Source organism: Zootoca vivipara, chromosome 4 (assembly GCF_965207765.1).
Source record: "Zootoca vivipara chromosome 4, rZooViv2.hap1.1, whole genome shotgun sequence".
NCBI lineage: Eukaryota > Metazoa > Chordata > Lepidosauria > Squamata > Lacertidae > Zootoca > Zootoca vivipara.
Genome location: NC_142587.1, coordinates 64,428,864 through 64,452,879, shown reverse-complemented (window position 1 = coordinate 64,452,879; position 24,016 = coordinate 64,428,864). Strand labels below are relative to the sequence as shown.

The window sequence follows — 24,016 nt, the reverse complement described above, 5'->3', positions numbered from 1 at the left end:
CCCAGCAGAAAGATGCGGCTTTTTCCCTTCTCTTTTTATATAGGTTAATAGACCCATTCCAGTCAATGAGCCAGTGAGAGAAACTTAGCCATACAGTCGTACCTCAGGTTACGAACACCTCGGGTTACGAACTCCGCAAACCCAGAAGTATTTTCGTCGCGTGCGCAGTTTGCGCGTGCGCAAAGCACAAAAATCATGCTATGCGCAAAATGGTGCTTCGGTTTAGGACCATTTCGAGTTGCAAACTGCGTCCCAGAATGGATCGTGTTCGTAACCCGAGGTATCACTGTACATGTATTATGTTTCATGTATATCCCTCCTGTTATCTGGGGGACCTGAATAGTGATTTGACAAATGCTTCCTCTCCAAATTTGTATTCTGGTCGATTCCCACCCCTTTGAGATAATATTTTCTTAACAGTTATCTTACACCTACTTCTTTGTGCTAGGAACCATAAGGCAAAATTAAGTTTAAAAAAGTGTGGGTAGTATGCTCTCTGTCATGTATGGTTTTAAACCCCAAATACAGATACTATCATATGGCATAAGTTAAATGCCATGACACAAGCCAGGGTCAGCATGCTAATTGTTTGCCAATACGCTTTTTTCCAGTCCCAGGTAGAGGACAAAACTAGAAGGCAGGAGGGGAGCAACAATACACAGCTGGTTGGCTTTAAGGGTCACAAGCTGTGCAGGCAAGCCTAGTTTAGATGTTCTTTAACTCTATAGAGTAGATATGGATGTTCTGGAAAAAGTAAATTCTCTACCGCAGTTGCTATTGTACTGAGTCAATGCACAACACTGAGCAAAGTATTGATTTATCTTTTCTTTAATGGTGCCAATCCAGGCTGGAGGCCTGATTGAATCAGCAGAGTCTGGAAATCAAACTGTTACGGAAAAAGTATTTGTTTTAAAAACACGTACAAAAACTTGGTCCAGCAGCCTTTCAGCCTTTAGAAATTTGCTACACAGCTATTTCAGGATGTGTGATGGGTGAGGGTGTTCTTCCATCAGCCTTTTTTAAAAACTCCAGTCTAACACTTTGTTGTAGATACTGAGAGTCAAGATAAATTTGTGCAGGTCAATGACACTTTTTGTTGTTTTGTCCTAACTTTAACATGTTCTGTGTGGTGATCAGTTTGAATACTGTGCAAGTTTATAGCTTAGGGAGTAATACATGAGCTCTCTCCTGGTCTTCCTGAAGCAGAGACAGCCCTGTTGACATGTAGACAACATTCCTTTCTACACATGAGCAGGGGTGCAGCTTCTTCTATCTCTGTTTTGTGTGATTTTGCACAAGGCAAAACCTGACAAGTGTACCATTGGTAGATTATACATAGGATTCCTTCTAATATTATCTTGTGGTGTGGGCACAATGGCAGCAGTGGTTCTTCCCACAGCTCTGGAGCAACATTAGAAGCTCCAGGAGTCAGGACACATGAGAAAAGCCTGCACTAGGGCTTGTGCATCACTCATCTGGCAAATGGTCAAAGGATGAGCCATAACATGGGTGACTCCCACTGTTTGCTTATTTATATTTACAATATTTCCACCCCGTCCTTCAAGTTGAAAAAAGGCTTCCAGAAGGGGAATTAGACAATACCTGCCTTCATCTCACGGTCTAAATGGCATGATACAAAATGAAAAGGGGCTGAGAATGACTCAGGCACTATTTACTGGGGCCCATCCACACTTTTGCTTTTGCCTCAACTTTCCCCTAGATAAACCTGATGTTTACCACTGAATTGGAACAAACGCCAATCGGTTTTTCTGCAGATTGATGTTTGTTCTAACTCAGCGGTCAACAGTGGATTTTCTCAGGGAAGGTGTGGGACAAATGAAAAACCACTCTGATCTGTGTCTCGAACAAGTGGAAACCTCTTAAACCCATTCTTTCTAGGCATGGAACAAGTGGAAGTGTAGACAGGCACTTCATGACAATGTTCTTATAATGACCAGCAGAAATGAGAAGAGTTCAAGGAGAGAAAGAGGCAAACGTTACTGGTCTTTCAGCTGAACTGGTGGGCTGGCTGCTGCTAGATGACAGTGGGCAGGAGGTGACCCTGGTGGAATTGAGTGGTGTTTAGTTTGGTCTGTTTCCAGCAGAGCCAGTGGGAAAGCACTGCTGTCCCATCCCTCCCTCTGTAATAGCCTCCTGGAAACATGACACAAAACTTTTCATCTTCCCCTAATATTGCAAGGCATTCCTATACCACCATCATATTTGGAAAGCACAGAAAGCTGTCTTACATATCCAGATCAAGTGGTAGAATTTTGGGCTGCATTACTTCAGACTGCTGGTAGGACTTCATACAGTATTTTAAAATGAACACATAAAAAGCTTCCTTTATGTAGGAAACCAGCACATCAGGCAGAGAGGATACATGAAAATCATTTCCCCTGATGAGTAGCTGTTGCCCTACAATATTTTATATGGGTAAATGTTTTAAAAATAGCCCCACCTGCAGCCTCAAGTGATCCAATTGATAAGGTACTTAGAATAAATAAAACATTCCCCATAACATCTTAATTAACCATTCCAAATGTATCCTAAGCAAAGGTATGAACTTGCCTAGGTATTTTCATAATTAAAAAGTGATTGGTGTCAGTTAAGTATCAGTATTCATATATTTATGTTCTATTGTGTTATTCTGCAAGAAACTTTGTTCCCCACATCCAATACTGTCAGTTAAGTACCAGTATTCATATACAGTATTTATGTTCTATTGTGTTATTCTGCAAGAAACTTTGTTCCCCACACCCATAGTTCAGTTCTCACAGTTAAAGGCAATGAATACATAAATCAGTGTATAAGCTGCGGAAGTGTGAACGTTATGCACTTCTGATTTTCTATAATTAAAGATTGAAGTGGGACTTGCAGATCTGAGTCAGATTTTGTTTTTTGGGTGTAAAATGGTTTCTTCTCTGGAACACTTTAAGAGCAAAGTTCTGCCGCAGAAGGAAAAGCTTCCACTGGGGAAGCTTGATTTGTTGCCCATAATACTTTATGCAGTGTTCTGTAACTGGACTGGAATATTTCTTGAGTCGGGTTTTGCAAACGGCATCAGATGCTGAATATAAAACAATTTCTTTCATGTGCATTGGATGGGCAGCATAAATGTGCAACCAGCCAGGCATTAGATATACTTTTGGCTGTCAAGGATAGTTTATTTGGCAAAGCTATTAAAGACTGTTTAGAATTTGATGGAACAGTACTCTGGATAAATTCGCCCTGGTTTGAATTGTTACAGAGGCTGATAAACATCCTCAGCAGCCAACTGGGAATTGTATCAAAAGTACTTCTTGTGTTAACCCCTGAGAGTCAGAAATAAGCCCTAGATAACAACCCTGAGTCACTTAAATACTTGGGGGAAATTGCATCTTCCCTCTTGAGACAAATAAAACAAAAAGAAGAGGTAATTGCCAGAGAATATCTGTATCAAGATGTGTATCTATTCTGAGTTTATTTGCATAGAGAGTCAAGTATATGAAGAAAAGCTGTATGAGTTGTTACGGGATCACAGTTGATATATGAGGAACATCGGGATGTAAGGCTGTGAGAGAATCAAGGCCTGTGGTAGTTGAGGCCTAATAAATTGTGGCACCTGTCTTTTTAAAGTGGTTTTAAATTAGGGCTGTGTGTATGCTGTATGTGGAGATGTGTAGAGGGGAATTAGAATGTGGCAGCAGGGACAGAATTTAGCTGCCCAAGAATCCTGGACTTCTTATTTTTTTAAAAAAGCAAGATTTTAGCCCTTATGGCTTCATAGGTATAACTGAAAGTGGTGGGAAATACCTACTGAAACATCTGAACCCACAAAGTTTGCTGAATTATATTTCCAGTAGTTGGGACACTACAGCCTCATGTACTGTTTATCACCGTCCATGATTTGCAAAACCCAGAAAAAAATGTAATATAGTAAACTGTATGATTATTTATGCCAATTAAGAGTAATTCCATAGTTTCTATAGGTTCAAATATTTAAGGACATAGGAGAGAGTCAGGCCATTGATCCATCTAACTCAGTATTGTCAATACTGTCTGGTAGCTGCTTTCTAGTATTTCAGACAGGGAACATTCCCCACCCTACTTGAAGATGCCTAGGATTGAAACAGGGACCTTTTTTCATGCAGATGCTGTGCTACTGAGCCATTGGAACCCTGATGCATAATATATATATTTTGAGCCCTGTACTTGTATTTGTAGATACATGCTCAGTAATAACTCCACAGCCAATACATTTGCCAGCTTCTGTAAGAATGCACAACCTTTCCTTTATCTAGTCTGGAAGTCAGCTCTTGACCACACTTATTAAACCTTGTTAACACTAGTATTTTTATTAGTGGGGAAGATGTTCCTTGAAGGCAATTTATAGTCACAGTCTAGGGCCAAACTACACCTGTGTGTGAGACAGAGAATATTGTCCCAGCCCCCAAGCAGAGGAAATGTGACCTTTGAGGGTGGGATGTGCATCCCTGCCATAATAGATAATTATTTGATGCATAAACAGCCAAAAGGAAAACTGCACTATTGAAAGATATTGAGGGAATAAAGGTAGCACAGAAAACAGTATTGAGAAGCTTTGCAGACTACTACATTTAAGGATTAGTGTGGGTGTAGCATGACATGATCTGGAAAGTCAAGTGTGTGAGAAATAAAGGCATCACTTAGAAGCAGAACATATGGAATAAGGACAGGATAAAATCACATGCTATATGCAAGTGTGAAATGCTGAAGTACTTGAAGATGGGGAAAATATATATTTCAAATGTTATGCAGTAGCAATCATCATAGAGGTTTGGAGTGACAAGAATGTGGCAAAGAACATTTTTAAAGTACTTGTTTAAAAATATATTACTAAATTATGACTGTCTTGCTATGGTCAATACAAGAAGCAGTCTGGATTTTCTTAAGTTGAAGGACACGTTTCTATAATCCTTTCTTTGACCTTTGAAAGCTACCATATCCTCAAAGTGGTATTGTATCCTCACTCCTATCTGGCATGTGTATCCCAGGGGGTAGTGTTGGGGAAGGGAGGTTGCTGTTCTACTCTATACTATGTCTAGTTGGCCTATAACAGGCATCCCCAAACTTTGGCCCTCCAGATGTTTTGGACTACAATTCCCATCTTCCCCAACCACTGGTCCTGTTAGCTAGGGATCATGGGAGTTGTCGGCCAAAACATCTGGAGGGCTGCAGTTTGGGGATGCCTGGTCTATAATCTCTTTCATAGCTCTATCTTGTCCCTGCACACATTGGGTTTATTCCTGGGACTGGCTTTGTTTTGGAATGCTGACGTAACAGCTGTGGGCAGGAATGCTTTTGCACAGTTTCAAATAATATGGCAGCTGCTGCCCTTCTTGGATTAAACAGATCGGACTACCACATATTCTCAGTCACACCTAGACTGGATCACTGGAACACATGGGGCTTCTGTTAAAACTGTTTGAAAATGTTAGCCGGTGAAAAATGCAATGGCTACATTGAAATCTGAAACCCATTTTTCAGAACATACTATTATGATTTTGTTTCATATGCATTGGCTTCCAGTTCATTTCGAGACTCATTTAAAGTGCTGGTTCTTAACTGCCAAGGCCTCAATAGTTATGGATCAGGAAATCTGCCACCCTCTATGCACAAGATCTCAACTGCACCCCACAGATGCTTGGAAACAGGGCCTTCTTGTATTGACAGGTTGTGCCACTCACTCCGTCTCACTTTAGGCAAGCTTTAGGCAAGACCTTTTTTCTTTAGGAACCTAGGAAAATGCCTTATACTAAGTCAAGCCATTGGTCCATCTAGTTCAGTGCTACCTATACCAATTGAGAGCAGCTTTCCGGTGTTTCAGATGACACATTCCTAGTCGCTGGGTTGAATCTGAAACCCTTTTTCACTGAGCTACCACCTTTCCCATAATTTCACTTAAGCTTTTAGTTTAAAATGCCTAACTCGCCTGTGGATCAAGCTGTTTTTGGTTCTGCTTCTTTTTTTTTGTATTTAAATTGATTTTATTAGAAGCAATTTTGGCCCGAAAAGCAGCATATGAATTGTAAGTTGTTTACAGCTCAAAAATTATATAAATAACCTTATAAGATAAACTTCTCTGCAACTTTGCCAGATGGCAGCATTTCACTCCTCGTAAGTGCATTCCAATTAATAAATACCCCAAAAGGAATCTGTATGAATCTATATGATCTATTATTTTACTTGCTTCCTTCTACAAAATTGGTGTTGATTTGTTTGTTTATTACTGATAGAGATTTTCAGTAATGACAGACAATGATACCTTTCCTAAATTATATCCATGTAGCATTTTTTTACTATCAAAATGTAAAATTTAATAACTTTTACTTCTTGGAATTCAGCGTTATACCAGAAAGGACGTGGAGACCCAGTGAGATCTGAATATATCTTGGTCATGATGCAGGGGAGAAAAATAGGAGAGAAGGGTCACAAGATGTAAATTTACCTGCACACTGGATTAAAGCAGCTGCATTGACTAAATGAAAACATGCCATTTTTTAATTCCAGCAGCCATTTGAATAGAAGTTTTAGCCGATTTTTACCCTTTCTGTATTTTATCTCTTGTATACCACTTGGAGACCATAGAAGTTAAGCAATAGATAAATTGTTTAAATAAACAAAAATAAGAAATAAAAATATTTACACCATGCCAAGTAATTAATTTGAACTACTTGTTATTGGCATGTCTGAAACTGTAGTTAAGAAGTCAGTAGTAAGATCTGAAGAATTATTATTTGTTCAAGTGAAAGAAAAATGTCTACTGTGTTAAAATTGCTGTTTAAACTGTCTACACTCCTGAGTCTTCATACTGTGAGTCACTTTAAGTTCCCTTGCCAACCATCTTAAATAGGAAGAAGAAGTGTTTCAACTGCTGAGTATATTACAGAAACTTCAGAAAGTGTATTCTCTTTGTTCCTTATTAATCTGTGCATTTGTCCTCCAATAATTTATGTATGAAATACGTTTCTGTTGGTGACATTGTGCCCATGGCTTAGTTGAGTAGCCACCATTGTCTACAAAATGTGTATTTTAACTTACAGCAAAATCATATGAACCTTTACCCAGAAGTCTCATTGTGTCCCAATTACTCCATAGTAGATGTGCTTAGGATTTCACTAGGAGCCACTTCCCTCATTCCTGACAAGAAAACTCTTCATATTTCCATTATGGGTTGTTCACATTTTTCCATAACTTTTGTGGGATGTCTGAAATCACATGGTAAATGTTCCTCTCAGAGCTGTAACTTTCCTTTCAAACAGGAAAGAAAAAGAAGGCAGAAGGAGAGAGCCCTAGAGCAAGGATGTGACACCTATAGTTCTCCAGATGTCATTGGACTCCAGTTCCCATCAGCCCTAGCCAGAATGGTCAATAATCAGAGATGATGGGAATTATAGTACAACGGCTCATGGGGAGCAACAGGTTCCCCACCACATAATTAGAGTAACAAATTGGTATTGAATATATATATATATATATATATATATATATATATATATATATATATATAAACATACACAAATGATATCAAAGATGGGAATGAAGTGACATAACATCAAAAGCAAGAAAAGTTAATTGATGAAATACACTTCAAATTGTACAATAACAATCAGGCTTGAATGCTGATTACCAGAAGACAGCACACAATAATTCAATTTATAAGCTTCAAAAAAAGAGGGGCTGATGGGTAGCTGGCTTGTAAGAACGAATTTCCAATCAGAATTTCAGCAATCCATATAGCATGATCTACAGACTTCTATATGCTGGAAGATGCTTCCTCAACCTCGGCCCTCTAGATGTTTTCGAGACCACAATTCCCATCATCCCTGACCACTGGTCCTGCTAGCTAGGGATCATGGGAGTGGTAGGCCAAAAACATCTGGAGGGCCGAGGTTGAGGAAGCCTGTGCTAGAACAACTTCACTAAAGGTTCTGTAGCTTCCCAATGCTGGCAACCGCAGACTTTTTCTTAAAGCATATTTTGTAATACAATACTGTATTATAAAATATAAAATTAACTCCATCTAAAAGTTAGAAAATGCAGGGTATTGTGCCAGGCTTACATATATGTATACCTGTTGCTTAAGTTTTTAAACCAATAGTGTTTTTTATATTTTAAAAAAAATCCATTGCCATCTGTTGCTGTAATGTGTTAAGAGGCCTCCATAAGATTGTGGGTTTTGCAGGCAAAACGATATAAACATATATATTTTTTACTAATTATCCAATCTTAAAGTCATGATTTTATTTCAAGTACTTTTGAAGGCAATTCTTGAGCCAGTACTTTTCTGTACAAAAATGGATTAGTAATATGAAGAGCTAATATTCCTTATTTGGGTTATCTTTTCTACATTATTTCCATAGAGACATTCTAAGTAGCTAACCTTGGAGAAGAGTGTATCTATTCTTAGGATTTTTTTCCTCTAATTTCCTCAGTATTCATCTTTAATTAAAGATTGTTGTCACAGGATTAGGCAAGAGATAGCTACTAATTTAGCACATAGCATTTTCATTCATGTGTTACCACAATCTTATTTGACAGATTGTGTAATTTGCAAGAGCTTCTTTATATAACAGATATGTCTATCATTAGGACCCAGGTGGCGCTGTGGTTAAACCACTGAGCCTAGGGCTTGCTGATCAGAAGGTCGGCGGTTCGAATCCCTGCAATGGGGTGAGCTCCCGTTGCTTGGTCCCAGCTCCTGCCAACCTAGCAGTTCGAAAGCATGTCAAAAATGCAAGTAGATAAATAGGAACCGCTACAGCGGGAAGGTAAACGGCGTTTCCATGTGCTGCTCTGGTTTGCCAGAAGCGGCTTTGTCATGCTGGCCACATGACCTGGAAGCTGTACGCCGGCTCCCTCGGCCAATAATGCGAGATGAGCGCGCAACCCCAGAGTCGGTCACGACTGGACCTAATGGTCAGGGGTCCCTTTACCTTTACCTTTTTATGTCTATCATTACTTTGGAACTGGTTGCTAGACATTGAGCTGTAAATATTGTGGATTGGTCCATTGTCTGGCTCTAAAAAGAGGAGCACATCAGACTTAACAGTAACTGTGAAGGCTAGGGGAATTACAGTGAAATGGTGATCTAAGTCCTTCACAGTTTAGGACCACAGTTCTTGTAAGACTGTCTGTCTCCATATGTACCTACCCAAACATGAATGGAGGCCCTACTGAAGGTACTGCCACCATTTTAGGTGTAGGAAGTAGGTGCCAGAGAAAGGGCCATCTCAGTGGTGGCACTCCATTGTGGGAAATGCTACAAATGTGAAAAAGTCAAAGACCCAAAAGTCAATGGGGGTAATTAAATAAATTATATGGGGAGGTGTGCCTGGATTAGCAAATTGTGGTTAGGCATTTGTGCAATGTAAACTGAAGAAAGTTGAGTTAAACTTGAAAGTGTAAATGGTCTTGGAGCTGACAATCTACCTTCCTTGCAGAAGCATGATGGCCACTTCACAGTTATCCAGCTAGTTGGCATGCTACGTGGAATTGCTTCTGGCATGAAATACCTCTCGGATATGGGCTATGTACATAGAGACTTGGCAGCTCGGAATATTTTGGTCAACAGTAATCTCATGTGTAAAGTCTCTGATTTTGGATTATCGCGGGTATTAGAGGATGACCCTGAAGCAGCTTATACAACAAGTGTAAGTTTCTTTTTTATTTCTAATACAAAAAGACAATTGATGCAAGATTTGTATTTCTCATTTTCTTCTTACGGTAATTCTTAACTTCTGTCTTGATAATGTTTAGATTGGATGCTTCTTGTATTAAGCTATGTTTGTGACTGGTTATCTTTTCTGCAAAATAGAATGTTTCAAATGCCATTTTCTTTATCACGAAGGTACATCCGAAGAAGGTCCCTACTCCCATCTAGGCAATTTTATTTTGCTCTTTTCATTTTCTAGGGCCAGAGTTCCCTGTAACCTGAATTTATCGGTGATAATTGGAATTTTATTTTTGAACTACATAAACTTACTATCTAGATATTATTATTTCATATCCTAGAGTCACCACAATAACAAAGCAGTGAAACTCTTGTGCTTCCATTATTTAGGCATGATTAGGTTTATTTCAGATATCTTTTAAATTTGGAAATAAGGAATTACCTGAGCATGATGTCGTTCATGCATCAGTTTGGTAATTCAAATTTTCCCTTCGATTCACCTTGATTCTCTTTGTTGGAATATTACCTAATAACTTATGTAATGTTGTTCTTTTTTTTTATGAAGGCATGCAGTACTGTAGAAAACTGATCTAGGTCATGGATGCATCTTAATGGAAACTCACTTTAGCATTCCCAAACACTCTGCAACTAGGTTTATAATTCATATCTATAATGTGTATGAAAATGTCATTTGTTTCGTTAGAACTGTAGTACCAAGAATGCTTGCTACTGCTCAGCAGAGGTTGGGGGGTTGGTGTGTCACCTTTGTAACAGTATATTCCAAGGTGCTCTGTAACCCCATGTTTTAGATTCTGAAGCCTTGCTCATTTCCATGGGATAAACTCATGCATAACTGAATACAGCAGTATAGGGAATTTACCTGTTCCTTACAGGCATGTAGGGACGCAGGTGGCGCTGTGGTCTAAACCACAGAACCTAGGGCTTGCCGATCAGAAGGTCGGCGATTCGAATCCCCGCCACAGGGTGAGCTCCCATTGCTCGGTCCCTGCTCCTGCCCACCTACCAGTTCAAAAGCATGTCAAAGTTCAAGTAGATAAATAGGTACCACTCTGGCAGGAAGGTAAATGGCGTTTCTGTGCACTGCTCTGATTCGCCAGAAGCAGCTAAGTCATGCTGGCCACATGACCTGGAAGCTGTATGCTAGCTCCCTAAGCCAATAAAGCGAGATGAGCACCGTAACCCCAGAGTTGTCCACGACTGGACCCTAACATTCAGGGGTCCCTTTACCTTTACCTTTATAGGCATGTGGGCTGCGTACTTTTACACAACTCTCACAACCTTCAAGGGCTTTTCTATTTAACTTCAATAGAGAACACAGATCTGCATACCTGTTGTCCACTCAGATCTGATCTTGATTCAGTTGAAATCAACGGGGAACCCTTTTAGGCATTACAGGTATGAAGGGGGCAACATGACTACATGCCTCTTTTCTTTTGGCAAGGCACATTAAGGCTGCCTGTTCTGGTGCTACACATGGCTAGTTACTGACTGCAGTGTCTGTTTTATTGCAAGGCACTTGTGGTATGATATGCTCAGGGTCTGCCTGCCCTGGGCATGCAGGGCATGCAGGGAACAGGAGGTTCCCAGAGAAGGCACTCTCAAGTTTCCAGGCAAGGCAAGAGGCACTACAGAATACACTGCAAAATGTAATATGGCTTAGAACTGTTCTACCAAAAGGCACCTTCAAAACAGCAAAAGAACAATATACCAACGCTATGAAGACAACTATGTGTGCACTGTCCAAAAATAATTGTCTGTGGAAGGCAGCAAGTGTACTCTATGCCTTCGTGTGTACACACTTTGTGTTTGGAGAACTGTTTGGAGAACTGTTACCTGTGTAAGAAACCTCCAAATGTCCAATCAACTAGTGGATTAATAGTCACTCTCACCATCAATCCACACTATTTGTTTTTGAAAACTGCAACCTCTAAATTGCAATATTGGCCATGCGCAGATGCTGTGTTTTTAAATGCTTTGCATCAACCACACATTCTTCAAACTCCTTAGAGCCTGTTCAGTTATAATAAATACAAATATCTGCTCACAGAAGAGGTCTAATCACATATAAGCAGTGTAAAATTAGAAGGTAATCATAACTTCTCATTGTTTTTTTTAAAACTGCACAAGATCTCTCAAGCCATAATTTTCGCTTATTACAACCTATGAGCTTGTTTTTAATCTAATAAAAGTTCCGGAGCAGGTAAGAAAGTGCTTGATTTAAAGCACTGCCATTAGGGTGGGTGTTTGTTTGTTTGTTTGTTTTAAAAAAGGCTGCTGTATGCCTTTAAAAAGCTGCCTGAAAGGCAACTTTTCCCAGCATAGAGATGCAGAAACTGGAAAAACTTCATCTGTTACATTTCCCCCTGTCATGATGTTTCTAAAGCCGTAGGAGCCAATGCAGAATAAAAGATAACAACCATAGAGAAAGCAGATATCTAAGGAAGGAGACGCGATGCAAGATAGCCCAGTTGAGAACTGAGAGAGGAAGGACTTGGATGTAGCCTATCTTTCTAGTCATATTTCCATACACATTGGCTCCATTTGGTGTGTTAACTGCTAATATTTATTCTGTTTCTTTAGAAACCAAAAAGTGTTTATGGACCTCATATTGAGTTTTATGGAAATTAGAGGTAATTCTCTGCCTGATATCACTGAAGGCAAGACTTGTTTTATAATATTAAAACAAAAGAGAAAGACTTACAAGCTAGTAACATTTTACCTGTGGCACTTGTGTGTCAGGAATGGATAAGGAAACATCCAAGATAACTGACGAATATGTTTTTCGCCATCAAAACATTATGTTAATGTATACTGGAAGTTGCCAGGACAACAGCCACAAACACAATGACATGTCTATTTTATGAACAGAAAGAAACTCTTATCAATACATAGAGAATATAAGTTCTTGAACCTTTCATGGTTTATCAAAATTCCTGCATTCTAAGAAGTAGATTAATTTCCTCTGTCACAGTGTTTGTTCCATCTACAAAGAAGATGAATAATGGCTGGTTCACATTGTCACCAAACTTGATGTTCTCGGTGCAATAATACAGCAAACATTTCTCTTGCTTTTTAAAAATCAAATTTGCATACAGTATCTTATCCAAATTCCAGAATCTATATGTGTTTCCTCCCAAATGTATGACATAGCATGTCATGTCATGGTAAACACATACTGTAGTCTGATTCACATGATTCTTCCTCCATGAAAAAGTAGAGAAGGATCTGTGAATTGGGAATATAGCTGCATGCAGAATAGAAGTTGTTCGTACATATGCACTATCGTGCCATATGTTGATGATTCCCATTAGAACAAGTGCCGAAATTGGCTTCTGGGGGAGCAATCCTGATTTCTCCTAATAATACTTAACAGCCACTACTGGATCATTGTCAAAACTCAGTTGCACTTTCTTGCAAGCTTGTTAATTCAATGTAGAACCAAATATATATAACCTGAACACAAGATGTAGGTGCTCACATTAAAACCGCAACAAAACTTGCTTCTCTATTAATCACAATTTAGGATCCCTTACAGATGAAGCATGTCTCTTTGTCTAGCTTCCAGCTTGCTTTCTGCTCAGCTTACACACAGGCTGAAGTATGCCTAGCTCTCTGTTGAATTGTGGCCAACAGGTTTAGATCTATATGTTTCAGACAAATATTCCACAGATATAACCGATTTGACTTTGTAGATACTGAAACAAAGTTTGTACTAGTCTCAGCAGGAAATCTGTGTGGGCTAAAAAAAAATATTCCTCTGAACTTTGTCTCTTTGGTATCCTGGAATGGATGACATTCATTGCCTTTGACTGCCCCTCTGTGGCTGCACTGGAATTGTATTATAATACATAATAACTGTTGGCTGTCGTCTAACAGTTTGCCTCTTTTGAAAAATACATAATCTACGTCTTGCTATGTACAGTAAATTAGGTATTGTATACAAGTAGAGGGTTGTGGAGTTTTTTTATATAAAAGTAGTGATCATCAGGAAATACAATAGTGTTCAACAATCAGCCATAATTGTCTGATATTGTGCTATGTGGTGCTTTAGCTTTTTAAAAGAATTTATGACAAACTTGCACTTTTCAAAATAATCATTTTCTTCTTTTTCTTTTTTGTAAACTCATTCCTTATATATTTGATGTGGTGATTGGCTATTGTATTGGAAGTCATCTGATTTATACATTTCACTTTAAGTATCCCCTGGACAAAATTATATTGCTGAATTTAGTCTGAACTAAGGGCAGAATCAGGGAGTTAGTCAACCAGCCCAACCATTTGCCCATTTCTTTGCTTGATTGCCTTAAATGAATACCTTTATTTCAATACGCATCCATAAATGAGTGAGCCTGTACTGACCTAGCCCTACGTTCATTTGTTAATAGAAGTCACTTTGAAATGAATGCACTTGAAAATGAGGCAGGGGTAAATGATACTACTTTTCCAACTAATTAGAGCCTGAAGGACTTGTCAAGGACTCAGCTTTGTTTTCTAATATGTATGTGAATTGCATGGATTGGCTCTTGTTTCTGATAATCTGAAGGTGGTCACTCTTTATTTTGTGATTATTTTTTTTGGTGCTCTTATTGTATACCCTCTGCAACTCTTGTTAAAAGGCTTCCTAATTAAATTGACAAGTATTCTGATAGATAAAGTGGATGGGGAAGGTTCAAGATGTTCAAACTCCACACAAGGAGAGCTCATGAGGGCTAGTCACCCTGGCCCCACTGATATGCTCACTGGGTATGGCCACCAGCTCCCATATTTAGTGACCATTAGGAAGGGTCATATGAATGTAGTGCTCCTACATGAGAATGGTTCCTGACTGGCCCATGATCAGAGGCAGATTTAGGTCAGTGCAACCGGTCCCCCCTTACAGGGTGCAGAGGCCAAGGGGGTGTCTTCCCATTTCCTTCCCAAAGCCTAGTAAGTGCTTCTCCAGATTTGGGAAGGAGGCAGGAGGGCTCAAGGACCCTTCCAGAGGCTTACACCTCCTTCTCAAAGCCCGGCACCTCCCATACCCAGCTTTGGGAAGCCAGCACAAGGACTAGGAGGCATAGGAGCCAACTCTTAGGGGCTGTGGGAACTTCAGCCCCCACAAAGTTGCTGGGCATTCCCACTCAAATGGTGTGTGCATCATGTGATCAGTTATGTGGGGCGGGGCTTTCCTGGGCCTCCACAATATTTTATTCAAGTTGGCACCCCTGCTAGAGGGCGTCCAATTTTTACCTTGCATGTGGCATCGTATTACCAAAGGCTGCCCCTGCCATGATTCCCATCACACAGAAGAACCGTATGCCACTGTGTTCATGTATTCAAACAGGTGCTAAATCCATGACCAGCAAGGTGACACAGCCAGCAGGCACTTCAGAGGCAGGGCCAGTTCACACTACTCCACAGCCCTTCACAAGGTTTTTCAATGCTACATCAAAAGGACTGCTACATCAAAAGGAAAGCCGGGTGCAAGGATGTTGTTCCAGCACTATGTGCCAGGAACCCTGGGCCTTCAGAGCCCCACCCAGAGCACAGCTGCGTGTGTTTTCAGGTATTGGACATCCCAGAATGATGTATGGGTCCTAACTTGTATTTAATTAAATATAAAAGTAGGTGAGTCTAGGTAACTGGGGGGGGGGAAGAATCTTCACTATTGCATTATTCATTACTAGTGTAATTCAGCCCGTTGAGTAAACGGGTGCTAGAACATCCCAGGGTTCGGAGAAGCACTTGCACAGCGCTTCTCCGAACCCTGGGACCTGTCCTTGTTGTCGGCGGCAGGGGGACAGGAACGAAGGAGGAGAAAGCAGCCCTTTCTCCTCCTTCCTTCCTCTCCCCCAGCCGCCGATAGGAAGGAGACACCCCGGGGTTCGGAGAAGCGCTTGCGCAGCGCTTCTCCGAACCCCGGGACCTGTCCTTGCTGGACGCACACACGCACACTCTCCCCCCCGCCACCGCCGCCAACGCTCAGTCCGGCTGGGAGCAGCGGTTGGCGGCTGCAGGGAAACGGTAGGTGGGGGGTGGGGAGAGCGCTCGCGTGTGTGCATGCAGTCTATGCATCCAATCCCTGTGTCCGTGGGGCACATGCGCAGTAGCGCGGACACAGGGACACAGGGAATCTGGACGCAGAGACACTTGCACTTTATTATATAGGATTCTTAAAGTTGACACAGTTATTAGTGTTGATTTTAGTATCAATTACAACAGCGTATGTTATTACCAGAAGCAGTTACAATAGATTTATTAGTTACAGGTAGGTAGCTGTGTTGGTCTGACGTAGTCGAAACAAAATAAAACGATTCCTTCCAGCAGCACCTTAAAGATGCTGGAAGGAATTTTTTTATAGATTTATTATTTTGTACTGTGGCATGGCAATATTTCAAGTATAAGTTGACTTTCCTCTTAGTCGAAATACCCCCTTGAACAGGTGTGTGTGATATTCGTTCTCCGCTACCTATGCTTAATAAAATGAACTCAATATTTCATGTCCTCAGATTAAGAACAGGAAGCTGCCTTTTACCAAATCAAACTATTAGTCCATCTAGCCGAGTATTGCTCACCCCGGCTGGCTGTAGATCTCCATGGTTTCAGACAGGGGTCTCTCACAGCCCTACCTGGAGATGCTGGGGATTGAACCAGTGTCCCTCTGCGTGCAAAACAGATGCTTCACCACTGAGCTATTGCCCTTCCTCGTGGCACCACCACAAAATAAGAGGAAAGCAAATTAAAAGTTGCTCATAATAGCAATGACTAAAAAGTAGGAAATGCCTCACTGTGTAATATCATCACCAAAAATAGCTCACAATAGAAAAAAGAGAGTGAAATCTTATCCTTGTGTTCCTTGTAAATTATTAAATAAAAGTAATGGATGCTGTGCATACAAAGCTCCTTCTTAAAGCCTTTTGTAAATGGGTGCTACCAAAAGCAATGGCTCAAGGAGGAATCTTTCTCATAAAGTATTTAAAAGGCTTACTTCTTGCTCCTTGAAATAAATAGTTGGAATCCATTAAGTTAATACATGAGGTTTGTATTTTTTTAAAAAAAGAAAAAAGCAGATTACTTTCCTGCTGATTGTACATTCCAGTCATCATTAGAAGATGAAAAATTAACATATTTCTTATGCAGTACTGTACAAGGAAAATAAGTTGTTTTTTAAGGATTTTAAGGGGAGCTGCAAGATGGCGTCAAGGTAAGACGTGCTTGCCGGAGCTCCTCTTTTTAAGTTTTATTAGAGCTCTTCTTTTAAGTTTAATTAGTGGCCTTATATCCCTTCAAACTTCTCGAAGACGGATTGAGGTTGCTCTGTTGATAACGCCAGGAATTCACACTGTTGATACTTGTGAAGTCGGCGTTGTAAATCAGTTTTAACGAGCTGGATTGCTGTCTTCTCCGGCAGCGAAAAGATGGCGAACGGCACCCAGTCAGCGTGAGCTCTCCGATCTATCTTTTTAAAAGACTGTTTTTAATTACTATAGAAATTTGTTAAATTCGGTATCGTCTTGGTACCCTTTAGGCTTTTTTAGTTTTTAGTTTTTTAGTTTTTTAGTTTACTTTTTAAGCTAGTACTTTAGTTATTTTAGTATTTACGAGGTTATCTGGGAGATATCCACTGACCTGGAATCCTGGGGGCAGCTGCATGAAGAGAGAAATGACTCAACAACCGCACAGCACTGCTGATAATAGGAGAGGAATTGGGAAACGTACCAGAGATATAGAGGACATAGAGGAACTGGGGTGCCTGCCTCTTGCCAAGCAAACTAAAATTAGTGAACCTTCCTTTGAAAGGACAAAGGATACTTTTAATATTCCGGTTTCAAACACTTTCGCCCTGCTAGCAGAGATGACTGATGAGGAAGTCACCCTGAAAGAACCTTTTGATAACCTGGATGCTAACCCTTCAAGTAATAATAACATCAATTTAAGAAGATCTACAATCACTGATATCCATTCGAAAGACTGTATTAAAGATCAAGAAAGCTGCCTCGCTGGTGCATTATCTGAACATTCGACCACTTTAGACCTTGTTGCAAAAACGGTGGACTGTATCTTTAAATATATAAGAGACATCCGAGGATCCTTAGAGAAGATTATTTCTCTTGTATCACTAAAAGGTAAAGACAGTCCTCAGGAGGCATTACCAGAGACTAGAACTACACAAATGCCCAGAGCACCTGTTTTACCTCACACACCTCGCATAACCCCTCAGGCTGCTTGCAACCATGAAAATGAACAAAATAAGGATGAACAACATTCTATACCTTCCCATAAACTGTTGCTGCAAGCTACCAAAATCTGCCTAACAGTTTGCCCCTTCAGAGGCCAGGTGATTAACTGGTATTACAAGAGTGAGATAAGGAGGCATCTAGCTGGACTTTTGGGGGTAAATCCTTACTCTATTGATTTGATCCATATTGATCATGTTAGCAGCAGGCCTCAGATGCAGAGAGTGCTGCTCTCATTTGAATCCAAAAGGTTCCCTACACGTATTATGTCCATAAGAAGATATTTAATCAATTTTGGAATTTTTGCTACAAGAGTTTTTGCTAATACCAAGATATACCCTCTTTTACCTAACTGCTTGCTCAAAAAGAAAGCAGTTAAGTCTGAGGGCCTACCAGTTACCACGACTCCAACTCCCCTGGTTGCAGACCTAATCAGCTGGATTGATGTCCCCCTTCCGCCACTGACGAAGGCTACCCATTTGGAGAATTCCATAGAGCATGAATTACTTCTATCCTTTTCCCACCTGCCAAAATCTGAACGAACAGAGATAACGGACAGATTGGACGAATTGTTGCTCTGGCTCCGTAACTCAGAAGACCATGCCCATATAAATAAGATGAATCCCCCCCCCAATTTTAGACCATCCTACTGAAGCCCAAGTGGAGCCTGTTTTAATAACCCCCAATCTTCAATATGGCAGTACATTCCATGGGGATGCTAAGCCTGTGCAGGAACCAGTGGGAGATTCGACAGCCCTTTGGTCAAACTCGGAAGCTGTGGCACGGCTGAACGCCCTTTTGGAGGCAAACCGAAAAGGTTGCCTTCCACCTGTCTTACATTGCATGTTCCCTACAGCAACTGTTGACCTAAAAGGTCCATCTCCCTCCACCTTAGATGCAGAGGCCATGGATCTGTCACTAAGTGATACCCCTGTGCATCAGGACTTACCCCTGCAGTTACCAATAATTAAGCCCCAGTCTTTGGCTGTTGCTGCAGTAAGTGAGGCTCGGAAACTGTCTGGTAAGCAAGCTACAATTACTTCCTTCTTCCAGCCTATTGCTCCCCCTTGTAGCAGGCATTCCCGGGTGGATTTCTCTGAGCAGATTCCGCAAGGGCCAGCATGACCCAAAGGGGTGACCAGGAGGTCACTTACTTTCTTATCCTGGAATGTAGCTGGTATTAAACCTAAGTTGATGGACCCATCCTTTGTTGCTTACATAAAAAGCAACCGTATCCTTTTACTGCAGGAGACATGGGCTTGTGAGGACTTCTTTTTATCAGGGTATAAGGGCTTCTACCTGAGTGCAAAACAGAATCCGTCATCACCAGGTAGGCCGCAAGGTGGGCTGGCTACCTTTGTCTCCTTGGCCTTAAATCTCCAGGCGGAACAAATCGACATCCAATCGTCATCCATGCTAGGTGTAAAGCTACAAACAGCAGAGGAAGTGTTTGTGGTAATCAATGTCTACCTGCACCCAGTTTATAAGAAAAATCTGGTTGACCAGAGATGGAAGGAAATTCAGTCGACACTCGAAACTCTCCTCGATAAATACTCTGAAGCCACCTTCCTGGTCGCAGGAGATTTTAATGGCCGATTGTCTTACTCTGATAAATCCTTATTTACTAAATACAAGAAATACCCTCCATTATCCATCCTAACTACAGACCTTTTACCCAGGAACTTTAAAGACAGTGTTGCCACATATGCAGGCCTTAAATGTAGGCAAACCTTGTTGGCCCTTAATTTTCATCTGTTAAACGGAGCTCTTAGTTCTGATTACCCAGCTGAATTTACTTTCTGGTCAGGTTCCCGAGCCTCTACCATTGATTTTATCTGGACATCAGTAGAGTTGATTCCCAAAATCACTAACTTTAAGGTGGTAACAAGGCTGGAAAGTGATCATTTCCCCTTAGAACTTTCCCTGACCCTGGCTGGAAATCTGGACACGTATTCCTGTGTGCCTTTAACAAACAATCAGCTGCAGATGAGGCCTATTGCCTCAAAATGGTCCGACAAAATGGCTCAACGGGTAAATGAATTCCTTTGGTCTGACCAACTTCAAGCGACAAGGGACTCCCTTATCCAGGCAGATGAGCCACTGCCAATATATGATAAGCTAGTAGATCTGCTAAAACCATCTATGGCTCGGGTTCCGGTAATGAATAGTAATCATTTCCCTCATAAAAAGTGGTTCGATGAGGAATGTAGACACTTTAAGAGCCATCTGTATAATGAATTCTTGGCATATAGGGCATCAAATGATCCCGTGCCTAGTAGTCACCTTATGAACCTCAAGAGAAAATATAAAGCTCTATTAAAGGATAAGAAGCTTGCGGCAGAAAGAAACAACTGGAACAACCTTCTAAAAGCTGCAGAGAATAGAAATCCCTCCTCCTTTTGGTATCAAATTTCCCAATATCTGGGCAGACCGTCGATAAGGATAGAACCCCAAATTTCAGCTGACACCTGGGAGAGCTTTTTCGCTGATTTATATGCAGCCCATGCTGCTGGCGGAGAAAGACCAGATTTGGCCCCCATGCCTGAGTGGGACCCAGTTACCTACTCTGAAGTGGAAACACTTATAGACCAATTTAAGGCGGGCAAGGCACCCGGAGATGACCTTATATCCATTGATGTTATCAAAGCTAATAAGGATTGGTGGTGCCCACTCCTAGCAGCACTTTATACTCATATAAATAAAACAGCGAAGTTCCCCCCAAGCTGGAACTCAGCACTGATTGTATTAATACATAAGAAAGGGCCGCGTACTGACCCGGCCAATTTTAGGCCAATCAGCTTGCTGAATGTTATCGGGAAGATTTACTCAAGGTTTCTGCTCAATAAATTAACGATCTGGATGGAGAGCAATAATATTATCGCAGAGGAACAAGCGGGTTTCCGCCCTGGAAGATCGACAACAGACCAAATTCTAATCCTGAACCATCTGGCCGACAAATATGCTGGCAAAGGCCTAAAAGCCCTCCATGTCGCCTTTATCGACCTTAAGCAGGCCTTTGATCTAATCCCCAGGAACCAGCTATGGACAAAACTGGCAGCGACGTCTATTGACCGCCGCCTCCTTTTGCTGATTATGAATCTGCATACAAATACCTTCCTGAGAATTAGGCTAGATGGCAAGGGGTTAGTCTCTAATCCGGTTGCCACCACTAGAGGGGTAAGACAGGGCTGCTTGCTTGCCCCTGCCCTATTTAATTTCTATATTAACTCACTAGTGGCCCATATGACCAATGCTGCTTTCCACCCGCCAAAATTAGCAGGTAGAGCCTTGAATGTCCTCCTGTATGCGGATGACGCCGCCCTTTTAGCTACCTCCCCCATTGGGTTAAGGAGGATGCTTCGAGCTCTTCATGAATACGTGACCCAACACGAGCTCCATCTTAATTATGCCAAGACCAAAATAATGGTCTTTGCTGCTCGACCAAAACCTAATTTGTGGTCAATTAATGGTATTCCCATAGAGCAGGTTAGTTGCTTCAAATACCTGGGTCAGATAGTTCGATCAAACAGGTCCTTCTTGGCACACAGAGAATATATAGCCGCAAATGCTTCTAAAGCAGCTCTGTTGATTAGATCCCTGTACTCCAAGAAACAGGCACAAACAGTGGATGTTGCCCTGCGACTCTTTAAAATGAAAGTTCTCCCACTACTTTTGGTGGGCATTGCCTTGGGTACGCGTAGGGACTTTGTAAGATTGGAATCCATCCAATCACAATTCCTCAGGGCCATTCTCAGGATCCCCCCTTCTGTTGCGGGTGCGATCATGAGATTGGAGACCGGTTGCCAAGCCTTTACGTATGTGGCCCTGAAAGCGAAATTATGGCTATGGCTCAAACTATGTTTCAGACCGATGGGTTTGGCCCCCCTGATTCTGAGGGATAATTTTAAATCTCCATGGGAAAGGGAAGTGGTAGAGGAAGTGCAAAAGTGCGGTCTGTCCTCCCTTTATATTGAGTCCATGACGTTCAGTCGCGCTAAAGCGATGATCGCTCAGAGATTGGGGGATATCGCCAGACAGGAGGACATAGCCCGCGTGAAATCTGGGATGTTTTTAGGGGAGCAGGTGTATCGGTCTGCACCAGCCCGTTACCTGGCGGATATCCACTACGTGGAATACCGCAGACTACTTACTGCGGCTAGACTGAATGTCCTTGATTCGGCGGTTTTGAGGGGAAGATTTGGAGGAGTCCCATATGGTCAGAGAATGTGCCATTGTGCCTTGGGTGAGGTAGAATCCACAGAACACATTCTACTGAGTTGTCCCTTTTATAATGATTTAAGGCAATATCTTATAGACCCGTATTTATCTCAGTTTAGTTCCCGACCAAGAGAACGGCAGGCAGCATATTTGCTAAACAAGCCCACTGGGAAAATAACCTTCTCAGTGGCTAAATTCCTTTTCCTGGCGCTCAAGTGTCGGAAACGTATAATCGAATGTCTTGATGTGGGTTACCTGTAGGAGGTTTAGTAGTGCGGTCATACCCCATTTATGTATCCCGCTGATGCCCTCAGTTTTATATTTTTATGTATCCCGCTGATGTCTTCAGTTTTATATTTTTTATATTTTATGTATCCTCCTGATGCCTTCAGTTTTATATGTTTATCTTTGTATTGTGAAATGTTTTTGTTCTGACTATCGGTCGAATAAAGTATATTGATTGTTTGGATTTTGATAAGCAGAATAATTTACAGTATCTTTTCTAATAGTAAGGTTGCATACTTGCTTTATATCATGGGGAAATAAATCCTATTTAGTATGCATGTCCCAAACAGGATAATTTCAGTGAGACTGTTAGTTCCTGTAATGTATAATATTAGGATTATGCTTATATAAAAGAAACTATGGTTGGTATTTGGTTATCAGTATATGGGTGATTGCAATCTTAAGATCTAAGGGATGGTTTCAACTAATGAGTCTTGTCATTGGAAGCCCAAGAAAATACTTTTCTTGCACAATGGGGCCTTGCCCCCATCTCCTCCTCTCTGTGCCCTTTATGCCCCCCCCCAAAAAAATCTGGCTTTCAGGGGATCAAGAAAACAACTCAGAATAGCATGTGTAGGGTAAGGAGAGGGAGGGGGTGATGGAATGCTTCCTTATTTGCAACTCATAGTGGTTGTTAAGATTGGCATACCTATGGATGTGTTCAGCTGTTTGAATGAAGTTCCTCAGTAAATGGAATAAATTTTACTGTTTTGGTCTAGGTTTAAAAAAAGAATAGAGACACTCCAAAAATCAGAAAATTCCATTCACATGTTTCCAGCTGTGGCAGTTTTTTTGAGAAAGATCATACAGTAAGTTTTGTTTGTATCAAAGGAGATGTTCTGAAACATGTGGAACAGCTGGTAACCATTCAATGCCTATTTCCTCCCCAAAAATGTGTGAAGGTTTACAGTGGATACAGTCATTGATTTAGTTTGAATTAAGATGAGAGTTACAGAGATAATTCCTTGATCCCTTTTGTGACATATCCTTAAAATGGCAACTATCATTGCCAAAGTTTGGGAGTTGGATTAGTAAAGAATAACCAGAGTTGGCAAGTCTGCTGTCATCTGCCCTTGCCCCCCTGCTCATCATATTGGCCAGTAGGGCACACAATTTTCCTAAGTGTAAATATGCCCTTCGTGACATTATATGGCAAGCAATGGTGAAATAGATTTATAACAGTGCAAGACTGTACTGTACATGTTTACTCTGAAGTAAGTCCTGAAACTTAGTCCCAAGTATGAAGTGCTACAGGATTGCAGCCCACATTGCTAACTCAGTTTAAAAAGTAATAACAAGAAGGAAGGAACGCTGTGCTAATGTTCTAAAGCATGGGTAGGCAAACTAAGGCCCGGGGGCCAGATCTGGAGTCTGGGAATCAGCGTGTCTGAGGGACAGCCTGCTGAAAAGGTTTGCTGACCCCCATTCTAGAGGAAATCAACCTGATTGTGCCGCATCCATTTTCTTCAGGAGGGCTTCTGTGGGCAGGATGGATTATTCATAATCTTCAAATCTGAAGATTTCCACCCACTTTCGGTTTATCATAACAAAGGTGGCAAATCAATAACTGTGAGGGCAGATG

At 41.1% G+C, this 24,016-nt stretch overlaps 1 protein-coding gene across 5 annotated transcripts in view; it reads left to right on the top strand.

Moving 5' to 3' along the window:
• The window catches only part of EPHA6 (EPH receptor A6), a 205,365-nt gene that overhangs the window by 154,510 nt on the left and 26,839 nt on the right, over positions 1-24,016 (top strand). For all 5 annotated transcript variants that reach the window (XM_088668036.1, XM_088668034.1, XM_088668038.1 and 2 more), the window contains one exon: positions 9,465-9,674. In XM_088668036.1, coding sequence (XP_088524162.1) covers positions 9,465-9,674 — 210 coding nt within the window. The remainder of the gene's footprint in view (positions 1-9,464; positions 9,675-24,016) is intronic.